Genomic DNA, 24806 nt, shown 5'->3' with positions numbered 1-24806 from the left:
CGGGGCAAGGCCAGGCCTGCCAGTCTCTGAGTCTCTGCTGAGTTTGCCCAGAGAGCTGGGGCCTGGGGTCTCTTGTCCAGGTTCTGATTTAGGAGAACAAACTAACGCCTGTGTTTTTTTTTTAAGCATCAAGGCTGTCCTGCTGTGGACCCTGAATTCAACCTGCTGCCCCAGGCTGAGGGAAGACTCCCCTCGTCTTCCACCAGAGGGGGCCCTGCCAGCCCAAGACTCTGCTCAGGTCCCACTGAGGGCACATGTGTGAGTGACACCTGGAGTTTCAGAGAGTCCCTCGGGAAGGTCAGATACCAGAGTGAGAAGGGGTGCTTGGGGCGACGGGGCCATTTGTTTACCGGAGGAGAGCCAAAGATTTTAGAACAGTTAGAGAAACTCTGACTTAATTCCAAGAGGCCTGGGAGAGCTGGGTGGCATATGGTCCACAGGTAACCTGGCAGTGGTCTGGACCTCGTGTCCACCACGCAGCGCCCACCACCCACCTGAGCCTGTGGGGTTGGAACGGGGTGGGGGCCAGATCTGGAAAGGGAGCCTGGCTCTGCCTGCAGACCAGACTGGGGGGAGGTGGCCAGAGGCAGACAAACAGCAGCCAGCTCAGGGCAGCTGAGCAGAAGCTGTCACTGAAACAAGCCTGGTGCAGGAGGGCAGCTCCCATGCACTGAACAACGGGGAGGCCAGTCACATGCTGACCATTTGCTGTGTTGACCAAGACAGTGGGGGTCCCGTAAACAGTGTGAAGGCCGCTGCCTCCTCCCTGAGAACCAGGTTCAGGTGACGTGAGGGTGTCTTCTGACCCTAAGATGCAGGGGCTGAGGTACGAAAGAGGCGTGGTTCTGCCTGCCCTCAGGGACCACAGATCCCAGGCTCCTTCCTTTATTTCATGTCCCTCCACCTGGAGGAAGCTGTCCTTCACCCTTCCTGGTTCCCAGACGTCCTCTTAGTTCCCGTCCCCCGCCAGCAGGCCTGGCCAGGGGTCTGCAGGGGAAGCGTGTCTCCCTCCTTCCCCACCCATGAGGCAGAAGTCCAGCACAGTCCCCATGGAGCAGCGACTGCCCCACCTGCCCACCAGGACAGGCACTAACTGTGCTTGGACTTCCGTTCCTTCCTGGCCCGGGAGGCCATGAGTCTGAAGAAGAGCCCAGGAGCCAGAGTTCGAAGGTAAACAGCCAGGGAAGGCATCGGGTCGGCCAGCACCACATCCTTCTTCTTCTTCCCCAGAGCAGCCAGGATGTCTTGGGCCACCTGCACAGGACTTCGGCCCTGGGCCGTGGTCTCATCCATCACTGAAATGGAACAGGAAACTCACTGAGTTTGGGGGCAGAAGCCTGAGCCAACTCTGGACACTTGGTCCCCCAGGGAGCTCTCCCAGGGGCTTGGCCAGCAGGTGCAGTGACTGTCCTTGCAGTCCAAGGAGGGAGGTGGACAGCTCAGAACTACGGTCCATAGCCAGGGGGTGCCCAGCAGATACTCCCTCACTCCCTGACCTGGGGCATTTCAGCCAGTTGGGGCAACCAGTGACTAAGGGTGCTGTGCCAGGGCAGTGGGCCATGCAGGGGGCCAGGTGGGTGGGAGGGCTGCAGAGCACGCTGGCCGGAGAGGAGTGAGGCAGGTGGCAGGGCCCCTGTCTTGGGTGTATCAGGGTGGCAGGCAGGAAGGAAGCCTTGGTTTGTTCTGTGGATCAGAGGTCAATGCAGGGGCACACGATGTTACTTTTTCCCTTATCACTGGCGAACTGTGCCCACAAAGCAGGAACAGCAGGCAGAGGGGAGGCCACCCGCAGCCACGGTGGTGCCCGGCTTCCTCTCCACCATCAACACAGAACAGTAGGTTTCTGGTGGCTGCTCGTTTTTAAATGCCACAGAGGGAATTTTTTAAAAAGATGCTTGGGACTTCCCTGGTGGTGCAGTGGTTAAGACTGTGTTTCCAGTGCTGGAGGCATGGGTGCAATCCCTGTCAGGGAACTAGATGCCACAAGTCATGGGGTGTGGCCGCCATCCTGGGAATAAATGCCTATGAACCTACCCAGCCCCGTGCTTCTGTACGGCTTCTGCTGCCTTGCTGAATGAGGGGGCTGCTGTCCTGGGCATAGGTGGTCTTGGTTCAGGCTTGGCCAGAAGGCCCCTTCTGAACACCCAGCATACTCCCAGGAGCATGTCCCAGGAGGCAGGCCCCGAGCAAGCGCAGGAAGGCAGCTCATGTGGGTCCACCAGCTGGGGAGGCAAAAGCCAGCTGGTCCTGGTTGGCCCCACCTGCTGGCTGGGCCTTGCCGATCGGGCCACTAGTGACTGCAGGTCAGCTCTGTGCTGTCTTTGGCCTCTGCCTACCCCTGAAGTCTTGTCCCCCCAACACTGCAGGGGAACCTCACGGGAAGAGACCCGGCCTGGTCACTTTAGCACTAACAGTGGGCTAGCAGGAGTCCTGTCAGCATCTCAGCAGAGGGCTCCCCCCAGCCCTCTTGTGGGCCTGTTCCCACAACTTCCTCCAGCCTGCAGGGTTCAGGGTAGAGATGGTTGGTGCTCAGGTCAGTCATCAGTATATATGACCGACCTCACAACGTCAGGTGGTTTAAACTGATACTCTGAATGAAAACTGCAAGATCATCAGGGAGCTTTCACAGAGGAACGCACGCTGGGGCCTCACCTCCATACTTGGACCCGTCGGCTGTGACTGCATTAAGGGAGAGATTGGTGTGGATGTAGCCAGGACTGATGACCGTCACCTCGATGTCATGCTGCTCCACCTCAGCCCGCAGACAGTCGAAGAAGGCCTGGGTTGCGTGCTTGGAGGCCGCGTCTGCAAAGGTTGGTGACCAGGGAGAGTAGGATGATGCTGGTCAGGACCCTGAACAGGGGGGCATCAGGTCTCCCACTCCGGTTCAGGGAATACCCTGTGCGTCTTATGTACATGCACTCACTCACACAGAACACGACACAGCACGTACGGTCAAAGGTTCCTGGGCATTCTTGCTCCTGCAAGTTCTAAGTGTGAATTTAATCTATAAAGTTAAAAAAGTCTACTGTGTAAAACATTCAGATAGTTCAGAAGAAACTAAGAAAGTGAAAGTCCTCCTCACACCTCCCAGCGCAGTTCCTCAGAGGGGCCAGGCCACTGGTGTCTCATGTCGGCCAGGTCCCTGCAAAGATGAGGACATGGCCACAGGTTGCTCCTATGGTCCGTGTTACTCATGCTCAGGGTTCTCTCTGTGTGGAAGGCTAGCTGGGTGCCTGCCGTGTGACTCAGGGTCATAGCCACAGAACAGGCTCAGCGTTGTTTCAACTTTCATCACTGAAAATGTCCAGGGATGCTCCCTGGCTGCATGGCAGCATGTGTGCAAACCCATGCCAGGCCTCACGTCTGTCTGTCAGTTCCCACGGGGCAGTCTCTAGTGTGGAAGAGTCCCCAGAGCTCCATGTGCTAGAGCTCCACGTGCTCACCTCCTGGATCCTCCCACCTGACCTCACAACAGCCCGAGGGGACAAAGCCCCGCCCACACCCCACTTCACGACTGGGGAGCCCACTGCCTGTGGGTTGGCCAGTGTGCCTAGGAGGCACCACCTTGTCCAGCCTGGGGGTTATGAAACTTCCAGACCAAGTGTGACCTATGCAGTCACAGCTAAGAGGAGGATAAAATTCAGAAAGACCAAATCCAATGATGTCTAGAAGCAACTCAGTACAAAGAGCACTGTGCACCGCCCCCCGCCCCCGAATGCCTGGTGTGGCCCCTGCTGTCAGCTGTGACGCCCACACGTTTCCTGAGGAAGCCACCCACCAGGCCAGGACAAGTATGGACACGGCATCCCTGGGCGTGTCAGGGCGTCCTGAGTGTGGCCGCAGGGGTGAGGGAGCTGGTGTGGACTCATGAGCCCCGCAGCTGACCTTGGACACACGCACCAGAAGGAGCGCTGGGCTGCATCCAGTTCTGACGGGCTCCCCGTCCAGCTGAGGGTGCCATGTGGCTGTCCTCGCCAGGCTTTGCCCCTCCCCTCCACATGCCCTCTCCCCTCCATGCCCCCTCTCCTCCACATACCCCTCCTTGGAGCTGCCTCAGGCATCTGCGGGTGGGGGGCTCGGTTACAACAGAGTGTTTCCTTGCAGACGGTGAACCAAGGAACGCACTTACCAGGACAGTTTAGAGGTAATTGTGACGTTACTTATAACATTAAACAAAAGTAGAATCTGCCTGCTGGTGCCCTGTGATGGTGCAGTCCCACCATCCTGGCACAGCTGTGCACACTGGCAGGTGAGTCTAAACTGAGGTCGAGCTGGCAGCATTCCCACTTTCTGGAACTAATCTTACTGAAACCCTCACAGTGAGTGTCCAGAGAGAAAAACACTGGAGGACGTGGCACACAGCACATCCCTGCTGCTGGCCACTGAGGAAGGCAGTTCCCTCAGGCATCAAGTCAACCCCTGAGTTACGTGACGCCCATCCATTCAGCAAGTAGGGAGCCGAGTGGAAAGACTGTCAAGCAGGATGATGGAAGCACAGAGCTGCACATAAGGGCCCCAGCGCTGCACGTCTCATCACATGCAGGAGAACTCTGGAGGCGTGTGCAGTAACCGGATGGAGGGGCAGCACCTGTGGGCTGATGGTGGTGGTGGCGCTGGGAGGGGCCTGGTACGCGGTCACACGTGGCGTGAGGAGCGTGGCTGGGACTGAGCCCAGGCTTCTGCTCAGGCACATGCCTCTCAGGTCCCCACACGCTCTGTGCTGAGCGCCCCTCTCATGTCTGAATTCTGGACCGGGAGCCTGCTGTCTTCACAACAAGAGTAAACAATGGGCGTGTGGGCAGGAGGAGTCTGGGCAGAAGCGCCTGACCGGGGGGAGGGAGCACTCACACGCGGATCGGAAAGGCAGGCTGATCTTGCCCTGGATGCTGCTGATCGCAACCACGTGGCCCTGGCGCCTTCTGATCATGGCAGGCAGGAGCGCTGTGGGGAGAGGGCAGAGGTCACCGTCGCTCACGTGGAGAGCCCGGGGAGGGCCACGTCTGAGAGTGCTCGGCCCCCTGTGCCCTGCTGTGAGAACCGTGGCAGGACATCACTGCCTCTGCTGTGCTCTGCCTGCACCCGGTAGGTCACCAAACCCAGTGGGACATGGAGGCAACAACACAGCGCAGGACCAGGCCCAGAAAAGCCAACCCCGAGTCGCAAGGGCAGCACTGACCCCAGGGTGGAGTGGATAAGACAACAGGTCCACAGGAAATGAAAACCATGCCAACCTGCCCGGCACTTCTCCCTTCTGACCCAAGGGCTTACCCTTTGTCAGAGCTACTGGGCCAAAGTAGTTTGTCTCCATTACTCTCTTGTCCACGTCTGGGCTGGTGTCCACAATGGCGCCTCGGTAGCTGATCCCGGCATTATTGATGAGCACGTCCACGTGGCCAAAGCACTGCAGGATCTCGGAGGCAGCCCCTGCTATGGCCCCAGGGTCTGCGAGGTCAAAGGTCACCGTGCAAGGCTTGTGTGTCTGCACCTGGTCAAGTGCGACAGAAGCCAAACGTACCTTCAGAGTGATGGTCTGGCCTGGCTCCTCATCGTGGGGGCAGCCTAGCGTGAAGGACAGGCTGCAGCACTTCCCTGAAGAACGTGGCCTGCCCGTCATGCTCACACCTGACCTGGGCAGCACTGTGGGCAGGGGTCACAGACAGGTGAGCAGGGCCCCCTCCGCCCTGGGCCAGCAGGATGCTGTACACTGTCCCATGTTACAGAGCTGCTATGCCTCTCAGGCCAAGTCAGTTTATTCACAAAACATTTTTATGCACTCCTATGTGTCCAAAAAAGCAAAATGGCTGTCTGAGGAGGCCTTACAAATAGCTGTGAAAAGAAGTGAAAAGCAAAGGAGAAAAGGAAAGATATAAGCATCTGAATGCAGAGTTCCAAAGAATAGCAAGAAGAGATAAGAAAGCCTTCCTCAGAGATCAATGCAAAGAAATAGAGGAAAACAACAGAATGGGAAAGACTAGAGATCTCTTCAAGAAAATTAGAGATACCAAGGGAACATTCCATGCAAAGATGGGCTCGATAAAGGACAGAAATGCTATGGACCTAACAGAAGCAGAAAATATAAGAGGTGGCAAGAATACACAGAAGAACTATACAAAAAAGAGCTTCACGACCCAGATAATCACGATGGTATGACCACTCACCTAGAGCCAGACATCCTGGAATGTGAAGTCAAGTGGGCCTTAGAAAGCATCACTACGAACAAAGCTAGTGGAGGTGATGGAATTCCAGTGGAGCTATTTCAAATCCTGAAAGATGATGCTGTGAAAGTGCTGCACTCAATATGCCAGCAAATTTGGAAAACTCAGCAGTGGCCACAGGACTGGAAAAGGTCAGTTTTCATTCCAGTCCCAAAGAAAGGTAATGCCAAAGAATGCTCAAACTACTGCACAATTGCACTCATCTCACACGCTAGTAAAGTAATGCTCAAAATTCTCCAAGCCAGGCTTCAGCAATATGTGAACCATGAACTTCCTGATGTTCAAGCTGGTTTTAGAAAAGGCAGAGGAACCAGAGATCAAATTGCCAACATCCGCTGGATCATAGAAAAAGCAAGAGAGTCCCCAAAAAACATCTATTTCTGCTTTGTTGACTATGCCAAAGCTTTTGACTATGTGGATCACAATAAACTGTGGAAAATTCTGAAAGAGATGGGAATACCAGACTACCTGACCTGCCTCTTGAGAAACCTATATGCAGGTCAGGAAGCAAAAGAACTGGACATGGAACAACAGACTGGTTCCAAATAGGAAAAGGAGTACATCAAGGCTGTATATTGTCACCCTGCTTATTTAACTTATATGCAGAGTACACCATGAGAAACGCTGGGCTGGAAGAAGCACAAGCTGGAATCAAGATTGCATTGCTGGGAAAAATATCAATAACCTCAGATATGCAGATGACACCACCCTTATGGCAGAAAGTGAAGAAGAACTAAAGAGCCTCTTGATGAAAGTGAAAGAAGAGAGTGAAAAAGTTGGCTTAAAGCTCAACATTCAGAAAACTAAGATCATGGCATCTGGTTCCATCACTTCATGGCAGATAGATGGGGAAACAGTGGAAACAGTCTCAGACTTTATTTTTTGGGGCTCCAAAATCACTGCAGATGGTGATTGCAGCCATGAAATTAAAAGACACTTACTCCTTGGAAGGAAAGTTATGACCAACCTAGACAGCATATTGAAAAGCAGAGATATTACTTTGCCAACAAAGGTCCGTCTAGTGAAGGCTATCGTTTTTCCAGTGGTCATGTATGGATGTGAGAGTTGGACTGTGAAGAAAGCTGAGCGCTGAAGAATTGATGCTTTTGAACTGTGGTGTTGGAGAAGACTCTTGAGAGTCCCTTGGACTGCAAGGAGATCCAGCCAGTCCATTCTGAAGGAGATCAGTCCTGGGTGTTCATTGGAAGGACTGATGCTGAAGCTGAAACTCCAATACTTTGGGCACCTCATGCAAAGAGTTGACTCATTGGAAAAGACCCTGATGCTGGGAGGGATTGAAGGGGACGACAGAAGATGAGATGGCTGGATGGCATCACCGACTCGATGGACATGAGTTTGAGTGAACTCTGGGAGTTGGTGATGGACAAGGAGGCCTGGCGTGCTTCGATTCATGGGGTCGCAAAGAGTTGGCCACGACTGAGCAACTGAACTGAACTGATGTGCCCGATGCTGGAGACGGTAAAAGCAAGGCGGACACGTTTCTGTCCAAGAGCATATGGTCTCATGGGGAAGACTGACACACTATGGCTGTAAAGAACATCGCAAGAAGAAAACGACTGGTGGACATTCTGACTCATGATGCCCTGAGCCTAAGCAGATGAGGGAGGGGTGTGGAGTCAGAGAGGTCGTGCAGGAGTTGCCCTCTGCCTGGACAGCTCAATGGCAGTGACTCAGCTCTGAGGTCAAACTCTCTGAACACTTGCAGCTTCCAGGGGGTCTGCTCAGCCACCAAAGTATAGAAAATGTTGCCTGATTTCAACCATAAGCTCCGTGGTGACCACGTTCCTGTGATGAGAAGCTGTGAGAAAGGCAACCCACATTTCTCGTGCAGCATCAGAAGCCAAGGAAGACCCTGTCTCCCAAACACTGGGGCTGTGTTCCAATGGTGGATGCTGTTCTGATGGCCGACCTGTGTCATCTTGTCCTGGCTGCAGGATATAAGATAAATACAAAACACCCAACTGTGTTTCTACATACCAACAATGAATAATCTGAACAGGATATTAGGCGAGCAAGACCATTTATAATAGCAGCTAAGAGAATTAAATCCTTAGGAATAAATCTAAAGAGGTGAAAGATTTGTACATGGAAGGCGGTAAGACACATGATAAAAATGAAAATTTAAACACATGGAAAGACATCCCATGTTCATGGATTGGAAGACTTAACACTGTTAAGGTGACAATACTATCCAAAGTGATCTGGACTCCACACAATTCCTATCAAAATCTCAATGCCATTTTTGTCAGAAAAAAAAAAAACAATCCTAAAATCCATATAGAAGTGCAGTGGCTATTCAGGAATAGCAGAACAATTTTGGAGACAAGAGCAAAGTTGGAAGATTCACACTTTCAGTCTTTGAAACTTACTACTGAACTATGCGGATTAAAACAGCATGGTACTGACATAAGGACAGGCATATAGATCAGTGGGACAGAATAAAGTGTCCAGAAATAAACCCTCAGATTTAGATTTTTGCCAAGGTTGCCAAGGCCATTCAAGAGGGAAAGGGACTCTGGGCAAACTAGATATCCACATGCAAAAGAATGAAGCTGGAATCTTATCTATCACCATGTACAAACATGGCCTCAAGGGCTTCTCTGGTGGTCCAAGGGTTAAGAACCCGCCTGTCAATGCAGGAGACAGGAGACTCAGTTTTGATTCCTAAGTCAGGAAGATCCCGTGAAGGAAATAGCAACCCACTCCAGTATTCTTGCCTGGAAAATTCCATCGATAGAGGAACCTGGCAGGCTACAGTCCATGGCATCACAGTCAGACATGGCTGAGCACATACACTCAGTATCTAGAATATACATAGAACTCCTCCACAACAAACAACCTGATTAAAAATCAGGAAAAGGACTTGAATTGACATTTCCCCAATTGAGATATATAAATAAGCACATGAAAAGATGCTCAGCACCACCTGTAGTTAGGGAAATGCAAGTCCAAACCACAGTGAGATTCCACTTAGATCTCCTAGGACAGTACAATTAAGAAACAGAAAACAACATGTGCTGGCCCAGATGTGAAGTCAGAGCCCTTGCGCAGTGCTGCTGGGACTGTAACTTGGTGCAGCTGCAGTGGAAAACAGTCTGCAGTTCCTCAAAAGGTCAAACTAAACCTCCACAAACCCTGCCATTCCACTCTTGGGGTGTCCAAAACAGCTGAAAGCAGGGACTGGAGCAGACACATGTCCACCTGTGTCCACGTCGGCATCATTCACAATAGCCCACAGGTGGAGATGCCTTGCAGTACGTCAAGAAAATGGACAGACCAAGTGAGGAACATCTGTACACACAATGGAATACCAGTCCATCAGAAAGAGGAAAGAAGTTCGGACACATCTGTAACGTAGATGAACCCTGAAGACATTACGCTTAGAGAAAGGGCTACTCGTAGAAAGACAAATAGTTTAATTTTATGAGGCATCTAGAACAGGCAAATTCACAGAAAGACATTTCCAGGGACTGGAAAGCAGAGGAAAAAGTGGATTGTTTAAGTGGGAACACAATTTTTGTTGGGGACAGACAGGTGATCATTACAAACATGGTGAATGCACTTACTATCACTGAACTATAAGCTTGTAAGAGGTTAAAATGATAAATATGTGTATTCCCCCACAAATAAAACGTTAAAAGTCATTGCCAACCTCCCACCACCAAAAAGAGATGAATAGGGACCGGGGTTGACGGGGAGAACTCGCAGAGAGACCTCTCTAAGCGCTGTGAAGACCCGCAGAGGACGGGCTGTGCCTCTTCCCCAGGCAAGTCCCCCAGGCTCACTCACCTCCGGAGCCCGGGAAGCAGCAAGTTCTTGGCTGAGCTCCTCCAGGGCCTCAGCATTCCGGCCACAGAGCACCAGCCTAGCACCAGCAGCATGGAAAACTCTGGCACATTCTAGGGGACAAGAAAGCAGCCTGTTGTCTGGGGAGACTCAGGCCTTCAGCCCCGTCAGCTCAGCTCAGCTCCCAGCTCCCCAGCCTCAAACCGCAGGCCTTTTCTTCCCCAGGCATCGGTACTAGCCCCGCCATGGAGGGGTGTGGGGCTGGGAGTCAGGGCCCTCACAGAGCCGTGTTCAGGGCTGTGACACATCCATGGGCAGGAGGGAGGCTCAAGCCGGGGGACAGACTGTTGGGTACCAGGCTCAGGATTTTCCAACATAGTCTTCAGCTCTGACCCCCACTGTAAGCAGGATCCCCACTGTCACTGCAAAGAAGCTCTGTGAGGCAAGGGATGCGCCCAACAGTCAGCAGCGCCAGAACACCTCCCCCGCACCCCTGCACCGAGGCCTGTGGTTGCTGTCACCTCAGTACAACAGGCACACATCTGCCAGGGGCACTTCTGTGGACACATAGGACTCTGGTGAGAGGGGGTGGGGAGACCCCCCCACCAGACCTGAAGCCTGTAGGGCTGTTCCTCCTGAGATTGCCCAGGCCCAAGGGCTCGTAGACACACATGCCCTCTGCACACTACATTGCTCAGTTGTGTCCAACTCTCTGCGACCCCACGAACTGTAGCCTGCCAGGCTCCTCTGTCCATGAGATTCTCCAGGTAAGAATACCACAGTGGGTTGCCATTTCCTCTCCACACAGTGAGGACAAAGTGCGGAGGCTGGCAGCCTTGCAAGGAGGTTAAAGAACAGCAGGGGGACAATAAAGGGGACATCATTTTAAAATGATCGGGGGCAGGGGGGTGAGACCAGGCTCCTCTGAGTCACTAGAGCATCCAGGTGACAACTAAGACCGTGGCAGGGCAGAGTCCAAAACTGCCTGGACACCTGTCTTCGTCAGCCTTCTTTGGAGGCAAAACAAAAAGCGGGCTTGTCAGGAGGGTTCCAGGCAGCTCAGGAATTCAGAGAAGGAGCTGAACGGCCCAGACGGGGGTACAGGAGGCTGCACAGGGTCCCAGGCAGCAGGAGCCCAGCTCTCTGAATGCTGGCAGGTCCCTTCCCCACTTCATCCCCCAGCCTCTCCACAGAGGGGATGGGGCTGCAGACAACTCTGGATTCCCACAGACACCACTCCCCAGCCACGCAAGGGGGCCTCTGACCTGTTCCCTCCAAGCTCTGGTGTCAGAATTCGAGGGAAGGGCCATGTTAGGGGGCAGAATCACCAGGACTGGGCCAGTCAGGGTCACCTGGGAACCCCAAGACCACAATGGGAAGGGTGGCGGGAGCAAGGAGTGATTCCCCAAACACGGCTGAGTGGTGACTGCCGAGAAGCTCAAAGCCCCTAGGTCAAGAGGACGGACGTGAGCGAGACTTCCTGTGATGGACTGAGTCTCCTTGAGAGGCCTCCTCACCTCCACTTCCCTCTTGTGAGGACTGAGCGCGTCACAGCAGCCTCAGGCAGACAGAAAGTGCCAGCCAGGGCTAAGTGTGTTTCTAAGCTGCCTTTTTAGACTGCTCAAGGGACATCCCTGGTGGTCCATTGATTAGGACTCCCCACTTCTACTGCAGGGGGCGACTGTTCAATCCCTGGGTGGGGAATTAAGATCCCCCATGCCATGCTGCAGGGCCAAAAAATAAATTTAAAAACTGGATGTTGGCAAAAATGGAAACGTGGGGTTTAAAGGGCCACAGCCTTTCCTCACTGGAGGCCTGGCCTCACTCAGGTGCCCACAAGGTCTGTGCAGCCCCCACCGCCCCAGCTGACCATGCAGCCACCCTAGGTATCAGACTGAGTCCCGGGCCCAGCGGTCAAGTGGAGTCTTGGTGCTATGGGCTCAGAGGAGGGGCACGGATCCAGGGATGGAGGAGGCTCTGGGGTCCAGGCGACATCCCTCCCCGGCCAAAGTGAGGGCATAATGCCAGCGTCCCTCAGGAAAGGAGGGAGGAGGTTCCGGGTGACAATGCCCTCTTTCCAGACACAGCTCCTCGTGCAGTCTCACTTGCTCCCCTGATCCAGGTGGAGCTTTCTGGAAGGAGGTTCAGGCCGTGTGGTGTCATCTTCCCTGAACCCCATCCTGACCAAGGGCTCAAACCCAGGCTGAGTCGAGCCCCTGCTCTGGCCCTGGGTGGGCTGCTTGGGTCACAGCCCAGCTGAGTCTCCTTGGGTGGGGTGGAGTAGGAGTTGGGGGTGCTCTCACAGAGACCCTCAGCGTTCCTGAGGCCAGTTTCCTACCATTCCCAAAGCCCTGCTGGCTTCCTCATCCCGTTTCATCCTGACCTGACCGCCATAGTGGACATTCTGTGAGCTGCCACCAAGACGTAAGGTGGGGGACACGGGTCCACACGGCTCTGGAGACTGTCATCCACTTTGCAGCAAAACAAAGGGAGGAAATTAGAGCTTGTACAGGAGTGACGGGGATGCAAACAACAGACTGGGGAGAAAAGCTGATACAGTGAGGCAGAAGGGTGGAGGGAGCACACTTATCTCGGCTGCTGGCCAGTCCCCAGACCTCTAGCCCTGCTGGCTTATAGCCCCCCAGCTGCTCACAGCTGCAGAACCAGGATGTGTCCCTTCACCCAGCATCCTGTGATCCACAGGATAAGCCGGGAGACACAGCAGGAGGAACACAGAGGGCCGTCTGAATACCTGGCATGTCTGCCAGGCCTCCAGGTGGCCGACGGCATAGCCACAAGGGTGGGTGAGGTCTCCTCCCCACAACCCATGGGCAGTGGCCAAGGGGTGTCTACTGAGGCCAGAGGGGAAGAGACACATGGCTTCCTGGCCCTCTGATGGGACCCAGGAAACAGCAGGAAGAGCAGTCACACAAGGACACACAGGCCCCAGTGCTGCAGGAGGAAACGGGGTGAAGAGAGGACGGCCTCTCTCCTGCGCATGCACATGCTGGCCCCGCAGCCCACCTCTCCCGCACAGCCAACCCTCAGGCGCTCTTCAAGGACGTTAAAAAACGCTTCTCTCTGCTGCGAAGCAGAGGCCGCTAAGAATCTATATTTAGAGCTGAGTAAGGTCAGAGGCTTGGCTGTGGCTTGGGGCTGGGAGATCTGATGACAGACCTCAGGTTACCCCCGAGACCTCACCTGAACACCATGCTGGCGCACGCTCCCCGAAGCCTGCTGGCACCCTGGCCACCAGCAGTCCAGTCCTCATCTGCTCCCCCATGTTCCTGCAGCCCCCGCACAGCCCTGCTACTCTGGACCTGTCCTGCCCACCTCGCCGCCTCCCCAGGGAGAGGAGACGCGGGCTTCCATTTGGCTTCGGGTTTCTGCCTACAGATCCCAGGAGGAGTCACGCCTTCTCTGAGCGTATGGAGGACTCGGGAGATGAGCCCGAGCCAGCACACACCTGGGTGCCGTGCCTACCGGCTGCGGGGAACACATGGGGTACACACGGGCAGAAGTCCCTCCTCTCTGTAGGACCCAGGCTCCCTGAGGGGAGGACCCTGCCTCCCATCATCTGTCCCAGCACGTGGCGGGAGACACAAAGGTGCTGGGTGTACCCCACCGCAGGGCGCCTCTCGGCCTTGTTCCACAGAACTGAGCGCCAGCGTGGGGAATATGTAGGGTGGCATGGCACACGTGCGGATTCCGACACACCTACACTGGTACACTGTGCTGAGGGCAGTCTGGGACCCAGAAGCTCCATGTGGACCTAGAACCAGACTAGAACCAAGCTTAACTGGAGACCGGCTGAGGAACAGCTGATGCCTCATTGATGCTGTCTTGATCTGCCCGGATACAGCTGGAGGCCCTGTGAAGAGCAGCGAGGAGAAGGTGACCCCAGAGCCTTAAACCAGGGATGTGGATGAATCCAGTAAAGACCCTCAGAGAAGCAAAAACATTATTCAATTCAACGGACATGAGTTTGAGCAAATTGGAAGACGGTGAAGGACAGGGAGGCCTGGCGTGCTACAGTCCATCTCTGGGGACCTCTTTGGGGTTGCAAAGAGTTGGACACAATGGAGCGACTGAACAACAACTGGGAAGCTGGGTGCCACCACATACAGACACCCGTCTCCACGCTGACCGGCACTGAGGCCGCCCCAGACACGTGTGTGGCCTTCTCCCTGGCTGCCACCTCCAGCCCTGATGCTCCCACGGCCTTTTCCTCCTGGACCAGGGACAGGGAGGCCCTTGCTGCCCAGTCACCAACTGACCTCATATGTCTGCACCCACGTCCCCAGCCCCTCCCCAACAGCACTGCACCACGACCCACCTCGGCCCAGGCCTGACGTGGCGCCAGTGATGACCACCACGGCGTTCCGGACGTAGGCCCTCATGCGCAGCCACTGAAGCAGCTTGAAGAGGCTAAAGAGGCCCACGCAGCCCAGGAGCAGGGGCAGAATGGCTGTGGAGGTGATGAAGTCCATGACCCGCGCCCTCAGCAGACTCTTTCTGGAAGAACAAAGCACATGAATTAGTGACGAGCTGGGGGGACGCCAGGGACTTGGCCACCCTCTGCCCCTGAGTCTGACACAGACCCCAGGTCCCACGTCAGGGTCTCAGTTCTGAGCCCGGCAGGGTCTCCCCAGGCCCCGCACCCTGTGTGGACCGTTCAGCGTGGTAGAACCAGTTTCCTCTCTGTAGGGACACAAGCTGGCATCACAGACTGAGCTGGGTGGCTGAGGACCCGCTCCTGGAGCGTGTCAGCACCCACCGGAGTCTCCCTCAGAAACCTGTTTCGGGGAAATTGATACCACCCAATATTATTTCCCATTCCTGGTATTTGTGAAATGAGAAAAGTTTTTCTGTAAAAAAGGAAAAAGGAAGCCATACAATCCTTACACTCCTCTCAGAAGAGACATTCCCTGGATGGTATCCTCAGTGGCCATGGGCCTCAGGATGCCCCAAGGGACTCATAGCATGGTGAACACCCTCTGAGATGCGGGCACAGACTCAGGCCTGGAGCAGAGGCCCTGCACACTGTGGCCTGTGCCCGCCCAGTGTCACTGGTGAGCCACGTCCCCCCAGAAATCGGGAGGCCCTGGCAGTGGGCACACAGCTGTGCACGGTCCACACTTCAGAAATGTCCACTCCTTCCAGGACTCACCACCCCCACTCCCCACACCCCCATGCCCAGAGGGGAGACACGGGGCTAAAGGCATGTTGAGGGGAGCAGTACCTTGCGTGCCGCCCAGAGAAGGTGGCCCCAGGCCCTCCAGGACCATGAGATTAGGGGCTCAGGGAAGAAGGGCTGCAAATCAGAAGGGACTTCAATCATTCATCAGACTGAATGACTTCAGTGTCCTTGCCCAATCCCAAGCCTTCAGTTCAGTTCAGGCACTCAGTCGTGTCCGATTCTTTGCAACCCCAAGGACTGCAACATACCAGGCTTCCCTGTCCATCACAAACTCCTGGAGCTTGCTCAAACTCATGTCCATCAAGTCAGTGATACCATCCAACTATCTCATCCTCTGTTGTCCCCTTCTCCTCCTGCCTTCAATCTTTCCCAGCATCAGGGTCTTTTCCAATGAGTCAGTTCTTCACATCAGGTGACCAAAGTATTGGAGTTTCAGCTTCAGCATCAGTCCTTCCAATGAATATTCAGGACTGATTTCCTTTAGGATTGACTGGGTTGATCTCCTTGCAGTCCAAGGGACTCTCAAGAGTTTTCTCCAATGCCACAGTTGAAAAGCATCAATTCTTCAGCACTCAGCCCCACATATATAAGGATGTGCTTCCCCCCTTCCCATGACACACCCACTCTGGTGCCTCCAAGGCGGGAACACATGGAGCCCTCACGGGCCACCTGTGTGCCTGCGCTGTGCTAACCCTGACGTCCAGGTTTGCGAGGGCCATCCCGATCTAAGCTACAGGCTCTGTTCCAATCGGAACTGTCAACAAAGCTATTTCAGTATTCAGATTAACTTTTCACCTGCCTTTCCCATACACCTAAATTCTTAATCAGCATAAAAAATTAACATCCATGGACAAACATCTGCAAAAATGACTCTTTCCTATCAACCTCCACTTAATCTACTTAATCTACTTCTGAAACACCCCAGCTACTGTCTGCTAAGTGGGCACATTCCCGTCTTACCTGACACTGTGCCAAGCCCACACATGGATGTCCTGGCAATCCAAATGGCTTCCAAAGCACCTAGCTCTTTACCTGGGTATGACTGGCACCAATGCCTGCCCTCAACTGAACGTTCAGGTGGGGCTGAGCCCCAGAAGCAAGGCGAGGACCTAAAGGCCCTTTGTTTGGCACCTAGGAAGTTCTCAGAGAGGCTCAGTGCAGGCAGGAGCACCCCCGGCACCCGTGGATCTGTGGGTGCTGCCTGGGGGCCTTCACAGGGCCCAGCCCCGAAGACTGTGGGTACATTTCAACCCAGCAGGACGGCTGTGTGGGAAGAGCTTTATCCCCGTGGCAACCCAAGATCCTCATACCAGGTAGGTCCCAAGAAGGAGCACGCTGCTTGGCTCAAATGACCCAGGCCCAGCCACTGCCCAGGAAGCCCAGGAGGTGGGGACACTGCTTATGGAAGGACAACAGGCTCAGCTTTCCAGAGACCACAGCCCTGTGGAGTCTGCCCATGTCAGGCTTTACTGAAGGCTAAAAGTAAGGCACCAAGCACCAACATGCAGCCCTGTTGCCTCCCAAATTCAGAGTTTCCGAGACCATCTGGAGAACACGAACACATGGCAGTGGCAGCACAGGGGCTCAAAGACGAGCCCTCGCCCTGCTGGCACAACCGGCTTCGGCCTCTTACCAGCCTGAGTGGGGGCCACTCCGCTGGGGTCTTGGCACCTGAGTTTGTAAAGCGAGGTCTGTAAAACAGGTTTGTTGCGAAGGATGAATTAACACATAGAAGTATGAGTACGGTCCCTGGCCAAGGGTAAGAGCTCAGTGAACACGGCTGGCACCAGCAGCAGCATCGTCACCCATCACTAACTGAAAGCCCAGGAATCGGTTTCACAGCAATCAGATCTCCAAGGTTGTCTGAAGGGGTCTCTGGTTTATGAAATAAAGGAAACTCATCAAATACTGCTATAATTTAATGTTTATGACTCATAAACCTCCTGGTTTAATTAAAGTAACAAACAGGAAGAAAGAGACAGAATCCCATATCCCAGACTTCGCTAGTGGCACAGTGGATAGGAATCTGCCTGCCAATACAGGGACACAGGTTCAATCCCTGGTCCAGGAAGATTCCACATGCCATGGAGCAACTAAGTCCATGCACCACAACTGCTGAGCCTCTGCTCTAGAGCCCGGGAGCTGCACCTATGGAGCCCACGTGCCCTAACTACTGAAACCCAAGCTCCACACCTAGAGCCTGTGCTCCACAAGAGAGAAGCCACTGCAATGAGAAGCTCACATACCGCAACTAGACCGCAGCCCCAGCTCACCGCAACTAGACAAAAGCCTGCACCACGATGAAGACCCAGCACAGCCAAAAATTTAGAAATAAACAAATAATACTAAATATTAACATACAGAAATTGGTTGCATCACTTTATATTAACAATGAAATACCAGAAATGAACAAGCAATCCCTTTAAAAAATAGCATGAAACAAATAAAATACTCAGGAATAAACCTGACCAAGGAGGTAGAAGACATATGCTGAGAACCATAAAACATTAATAAAGGAAATAGAAGGTAATTCATAGAAATGGAAAGATATCCTATGTTCTTCAATTGGAAGAATATTGTTAAAATGGCCATGCTACCCAAACTAATATACAGACTTAATGGGAGAGATCTGACAGAATGTGGTCCACTGGAGAAGGGAATGGCAAACCACTTCAGTATTCTTGCCTTGAGAACCCCATGAACAGTATGAAAAGGTAAAATGATAGGATACTGAAAGAGGAACTCCCCAGGTCAGTAGGTGCCCAAGATGCTACTGGAGATCAGTGGAGAAATAACTCCAGAAAGAATGAAGGGATGGAGCCAAAGCAAAAACAATACCCAGCTGTGGATGTGACTGGTGATAGAAGCAAGGTCTGATGCTGTAAAGAGCAATATTGCATAGGAACCTGGAATGTCAGGTTCATGAATCAAGGCAAATTGGAAGTGGTCAAACAAGAGATGGCAAGAGTGAATGTTGACATTCTAGGAATCAGCGAACTGAAATGGACTGGAATGGGTGAATTTAACTCAGATGACCATTATATCTACTACTGCGGGCAGGAGTCCCTCAGAAGAAATGGAGTAGCCATCATGGTCAACAAAAGAGTGCGAAATGCAGTACTTCGATGTAATCTCAAAAACGACAAAATGATCTCTGTTCGTTTCCAAGGCAAACCATTCAATATCAGAGTAATCCGCTGAAGAAGCTGAAGTTGAACGGTTCTATGAAGACCTACAAGACCTTTTAGAACTAACACCCAAAAAAGATGTTCTTTTCATTATAGGGGACTGAAATGCAAAAGTAGGAAGTCAAGAACCACCTGGAGTAACAGGCAAATTTGGCCTTGGAATACAGAATGAAGCAGGGCAAAGACTAATAGAGTTTTGCCAAGAAAATGCACTGATCATAACAAACACCCTCTTCCAACAACACAAGAGAAGACTCTACACATGGACATCACCAGATGGTCAACACTGAAATCAGATTGATTATATTCTTTGCAGCCAAAGATGGAGAAGCTCTACACAGTCAGCAAAAACAAGACCAGGAGCTGACTGTGGCTCAGATCATGAACTCCTTATTGCCAAATTCAGACTTAAATTGAAGAAAGTAGGAAAAACCACTAGACCATTCAGGTATGACCTAAATCAAATCCCTTATGATTATACAGTGGAAGTGAGAAATAGATTTAAGGGCCTAGATCTGATAGATAGACTGCCTGATGAACTATGGAATGAGGTTCGTGACATTGTACAGGAGAGAGGGATCAAGACCATCCCCGTGGAAAAGAAATGCAAAAAAGCAAAATGGCTGTCTGGGGAGGCCTTACAAATAGCTGTGAAAAGAAGAGAAGCAAAAAGCAAAGGAGCAAAGGAAAGATATAAGCATTTGAATGCAGAGTTCCAAAGAATAGCAAGAAGAGATAAGAAAGCCTTCCTCAGAGATCAATGCAAAGAAATAGAGGAAAACAACAGAATGGGAAAGACTAGAGATCTCTTCAAGAAAATTAGAGATACCAAGGGAACATTCCATGCAAAGATGGGCTCGATAAAGGACAGAAATGTTATGGACCTAACAGAAGCAAAAGATATTAAGAAGAGATGGCAAGAATACACAGAAGAACTGTACAAAAAAGATTTTCACGACCCAGATAATCACGATGGTGTGATCACTGACCTAGAGCCAGACATCCTGGAATGTGAAGTCAAGTGGGCCTTAGAAAGCATCACTACGAACAAAGCTAGTGGAGGTGATGGAATTCCAGTGGAGCTATTTCAAGTCCTGAAAGATGATGCTGTGAAAGTCCTGCACTCAATATGCCAGCACATTTGGAAAACTCAGCAGTGGCCACAGGACTGGAAAAGGTCAGTTTTCATTCCAATCCCAAAGAAAGGCAATGCCAAAGAATGCTCAAACTACTACGCAATTGCACTCATCTCACACGCTAGTAAAGTAATGCTCAAAATTCTCCAAGCCAGGCTTCAGCAATATGTGAACCATGAACTTCCTGATGTTCAAGCTGGTTTTAGAAAAGGCAGAGGAATCAGAGATCAAATTGCCAACATCCACTGGATCATGGAAAAAGCAAGAGAGTTCCAGAAAAACATCTATTTCTGCTATATTGACTATGCCAAAGCCTTTGACTGTGTGGATCACAATAAACTGTGGAAAATTCTTAAAGAGATGGGAATACCAGACCACCTGACCTGCCTCTTGAGAAACCTATATGCAGATCAGGAAGCAACAGTTAGAACTGGACATGGAACAACAGACTGGTTCCAAATAGGAAAAGGAGTTCGTCAAGGCTGTATATTGTCACCCTGCTTATTTAACTTATATGCAGAGTACATCATGAGAAACTCTGGACTGGAAGAAGCACAAGCTGGAGTCAAGATTGCCAGGAGAAATATCAATAACCTCAGATATGAAGATGACACCACCCTTATGGCAGAAAGTGAAGAGGAACTAAAAAGCCTCTTGATGAAAGTGAAAGTGGAGAGTGAAAAAGTTGGCTTAAAGCTCAACATTCAGAAAACAAAGATCATGGCATCTGGTCCCATCACTTCATGGGAAATAGATGGGGAAACAGTGTAAACAGGGTCAGACTTTATTTTTGGGGGCTCAAAAATCACTGCAGATGGTGACTGCAGCCATGAAATTAAAAGACGCTTACTCTTTGGAAGAAAAGTTATGACCAACCTAGACAGCATATTCAAAAGCAGAGACATTACTTTGACAACAAAGGTCCGTCTAGTCAAGGCTATGGTTTTCCTGTGGTCATGTATGGATGTGAGAGTTGGACTGTGAATAAAGCTAAGCACTGAAGAATTGATGCTTTTGAACTGTGGTGTTGGAGAAGACTCTTGAGAGTCCCTTGGACTGCAAGGAGATCCAACCAATCCATTCTGAAGGAGATCAGCCCTGGGATTTCTTTGGAAGGAATGATGCTAAAGCTGAAACTCCAGTACTTTGGCCACCTCATGCGAAGAGTTGACTCATTGGAAAAGACTGTGATGCTGGGAGGGACTGGGGGCAGGAGGAGAAGGGGACAACAGAGGATGAGATGGCTGGATGGCATCACTGACTCCATGGACATGAGTCTGAGTGAACTCCGGGAGTTGGTGATGGACAGGGAGGCCTGGCGTGCTGCGATTCATGGGGTCGCAAAGAGTTGGACAGGACTGAGCAACTAAAATGAACTGAATGTGACTCCTATCAATTTACCTATGACATTTTTCACAGAACTATAACAAATAATCCTAAATCTTATATGGAACCATTAAAGACCCAGAATTGCCAAAGCAATCCTGAAGAAAAAGAACACAGCAGGATGCATAAGATAATACTTCCAGCCTTCAGATAATACTACAAAGCTACAGTCATCGAAACAGCATGGTATTGGCACAGAAACAGACACATGGATCACAGGAAAAGAACACAGAGCCCAGAAATAAATTCAAAGACCTACAGACCCTTTTCGAGTAAGCAGCCTGAGGTGACCCCTAAAAATGGTGCACTATTCACTCGACCCAGAAAACCCCACAAAATCATCCAAATCAAGAGGTTCAAATCTTCGTGTTCACTTTAAGAACATTCGTGAAAACTGCCCAGGCCGTAAAGGGTATGCATATCCGAAAAGCCACCAAGTATCTGAAGGATGTCACTTTTAAGAAGCAACGTGTGCCTTTCCGTCGCTACAACGGTGGAGCTGCTGGGTGTGCACAGGCCAAACAGCGGGGCTGGACGCAGGGTCGGGGGCCCAAAAAGAGCGCTGAATTGTTACTGCACATGCGCAGAAATGCAAAGAGTCACGCTGAACTTAAGGGCTTAGATGTAGATTCTCTGGTCATTGAGCACATCCAGGTGAACAAAGCCCCCAAGACGCGGCGCAGGACTTACAGAGCTCACGGTCGGATCAACCCCTACGTGAGCTCTCCCTGCCACATTGAGATGATCCTTCCTGAAAAAGAACAGATTGTTTCTAACCCAGAAGAGGAGGTTGCACAGAAGAAAAAGCTATCCCAGAAGAAACTGAAGAAACAAAAACATATGGCTCGGGAATTAATGCCGCAAAAAATCAATGCAAATAAAAGTTAAAAAAAAAAAACAACAGACCTATGGACAATTAATCTTCAACACAGGAGGCAAGATCATACAATATGGGGGAAAAAAGTATGTTCAGCAAGTGGTGCTGGAAAACCTGAACAGCTGCATGTAAATCAATGAAGTTAGAACACATCCCTCACACCATACACAAAAATAAACTCAAAATGACTTACAGATGTGTCTGACTCTTTGTGACCCCATGGACTGTCCATGGAATTCTCCAGGCCAGAATACTGGAGTGGGTAGCTTTTCCTTTCTCCAGGGGATCTTCCCAGCCCAGGGACTGTACCAGGTCTCCTGCATTGCAGGTGGATTCTTTACCAGCTGAGCTACAGGGAAGCCCAAGAATACGGATTGGGTAGCCTATCCCTTCTCCAGCGGATCTTCCTTACCCAGGAATAGAACTGGAGTCTCCTGCATTGCAGGTGGGTTCTTTACCAATTGAGCTTACAGGGAAGCCCAAATATAAGACAGGACACCATAAAACACCTTGAAGAAAACACAGGCAAAACATTCTCTGACATAAATGGTACCAATGTTTTCTTAGGTTAGTGTCCCAAAGAAATAAAAATAAAAGCAAAAATAAACAAATGGGACCTAATCAAACTTACAAGCTTTTGCACAGCAAAGGAAACCACAAACAAAATGAAAAGACTAAAAAAAAAAAAGTGAAAAGACTGGGAGAAAATATTTGCAAATGATGTGACCAACAAGGCTTAATTTCCAAAATATATAAACAGCTCACAGAAGTAAATAATAAAACAAACAAACAACCCAATCGAAAAATGGGGAGAAGACCTAAATAGACATTTCTCCAAAGAAGACGTTCAAGGGTAGCAGGCCCATGGAAAGACGGTCATCACCATTAATCATGAGAGAAATGCCAATGAAAACCACAGTGAGGGGCCAACTCTCTCCAGTCAGACGACTAACAGTAAATGTTGGAGAGGGTCTGGCCAATATGGAGCCCTCTTATACTGTTGGTGGGAATGTAAGTTAGTACAGCCTGTATGGAAAACGGTATGGAGGTTCCTCAAAAAACTAAAACTAGATGTGCCATGTGATCCAGCAATCCCAGTCCTGGGCATACACCCAGACAAAACTATAATTTGGAAAGATACGTGCATCGTTAGGTTCAGAGCAGCACTGTTTAGAAGACCTGGAAATAGCCTCGATGTCCATCAACAGATGAATGGATACAGAAGATGTGGTGTATATACATACACACACTAACACACATGCAATGGAATACTATTCAGCCACATAAAGAATGAAATAATGCCATTTGCAACAGCATGGATGGACTTAGAGATTATCATACTGAGTGAAGTAAAAAAGAGAAAGACAAACGCCATATGATATCACTCATGTAGAATCTAAAACACGACACAAGCGAACACATCCATAAAACAGAAAAGACTCAGACATAAAGAACAGACTCTTGGTTGCCGACGGGGAGAGAGGGTGGAGGAGGGGAGGGTTGGGAGTTTGGAAAGAGCAGATGCAAACTACTATATATAGAATGAATGAGCAACAAGGTCCTACTTGTATGGCACAGGAAACTATGTTCAATATCCTATGATAAACTATGATGGAAAAGCATATGAAGAAATATATATACAACTGAGTCACTCTGTTGTACAGCAGAAGTTAACACAACACCAAATCAAAGTTTAAAAACAAAAAAAGAAAATGTGGCTGCCACGACAGTCACGGAGGCTGACAGAGCAAGGAGAGAGCAGACGGGGACTGTAGTGTCCCGTCCACCCCCTTCTCACGGCCAGGGAGGAGCAGGATGAAGATAAACCCACCCAGCAAAGCACACCACTGACACAAACGCAGCTCCATGCACCTGCTCAAGCCCAAGGCAGCACCTCGGACATAAAAAGAAGAGGAGCCACACACCGTCTCGGACACATCTGGTGTTCCTGGAGCACCTGACACATCGCCCGCCAGCCCAGGTCTTCCGGCCCCGGGGACCTCTCTGCCCGAGGCAAATACGGCACCAGGATAAGGGGGTCCATTCTCGGCCCGCTTTCTGTAAGGAGAGTGCACCTGCATTCAGTCTGGCAAGGTCTCAAAATCAGAACGTAAAGTAAACTAGAAACCAGCACCCACTCCGCCCAGCAGCTCAGGACGATGGTGGGAAAAGGGACACCCCAGAGCAAGCCACTTATTTTAGAGTCAGGTTCAATTTCAGCATCACTTCCCTGAACAGGTGAGGCTGCAAACACTGACAATCACACCTCTTTCTGGGAGTTTCTCAAATTCTTAAAGATCTCCCAACTTTAATCCTGCTCTGCCGTGCACATGGCCACACAAATGGGCCCCTGGGTCTCCCAGACTCTCAGAGGCAGCTGTGCCGACTCCTTTCTGTCTCACTCCCACTGGTGCGGGCAGCCAAGAGAGTGAGACACAGAAGTAACTCAGCCCCACAGCCTTGGTGCGGTGTCTGGGCCTTTTCTGAGCAAAAGGGCAGAAAAGAACTGAGTCTCAGCTGGCCATATGTACTGATCAGGAAAGAAATCTCCTATATAAACCAAAGGGTGTGTATTGGCGGGGAGGGGGGCAGTTTAACGTGGCACATGTGTTTATATGTTTTGCATTTTATATCCAAATGCTTAACTGCTAGTTGTAGATATAAATGGAATACAAGACTGGAGGTTAAAAAAAAAAGGTAGGAGTGGGGAAAAAAATCTTGCTCACGATTCCCAGCGTTTGGAGATGAGCTTATAGCACGAGGTGCAGTCAGACAGGATAGGAAGCACGTGGAGAGATGGAGGCGGGGAGGCACCAGCCAGGTGTCCCCTGGACTGGAAGCAATGGAAGCACGACCACACACTGGGAGCCACGCCCACGCTCTCCAGGACAAGGCAGGAGCCCAGGATCGGCCGGTGTTTTCAGGCCCAAGTCAAGCGTATGAAGGTGGAAGAGCCCCTACGGGTGGCAGGAAGGTCGTGGGTGTGCACTGCTC

At 51.2% G+C, this 24806-nt stretch overlaps 2 protein-coding genes across 10 annotated transcripts in view; one reads left to right on the top strand and one right to left on the bottom strand.

The window, feature by feature from the left end:
* Positions 1-843: 843 nt before the first annotated feature.
* Positions 844-24806, bottom strand: part of DHRS7B (dehydrogenase/reductase 7B) — a 47141-nt gene continuing 23178 nt past the window's right edge. For 4 of the 9 annotated variants that reach the window (XM_059878064.1, XM_059878062.1, XM_024980171.2 and 1 more), the window contains 7 exons: positions 15268-15339; positions 14362-14540; positions 10029-10138; positions 5272-5488; positions 4852-4944; positions 2653-2805; positions 844-1295 (listed from right to left, as the gene is read on the bottom strand). In XM_059878064.1, the coding sequence (XP_059734047.1) occupies positions 1090-1295; positions 2653-2805; positions 4852-4944; positions 5272-5488; positions 10029-10138; positions 14362-14515 (933 nt within the window). In that variant the 5' untranslated portion in view covers positions 14516-14540; positions 15268-15339 and the 3' untranslated portion in view covers positions 844-1089. 9 annotated transcript variants of the gene reach the window in all.
* LOC107131515 (large ribosomal subunit protein uL22-like) lies at positions 21229-22980 on the top strand. The gene has a single exon (XM_059878509.1). It carries the CDS (start codon positions 21350-21352, stop codon positions 21821-21823), a length of 474 nt encoding a protein of 157 aa, XP_059734492.1. The 5' UTR covers positions 21229-21349; the 3' UTR covers positions 21824-22980.

The sequence above is a fragment of the Bos taurus genome, chromosome 19, assembly GCF_002263795.3.
Source record: "Bos taurus isolate L1 Dominette 01449 registration number 42190680 breed Hereford chromosome 19, ARS-UCD2.0, whole genome shotgun sequence".
NCBI classification, from domain to species: Eukaryota; Metazoa; Chordata; class Mammalia; order Artiodactyla; family Bovidae; genus Bos; species Bos taurus.
This window is presented reverse-complemented; position numbering and strand designations above follow the sequence as displayed.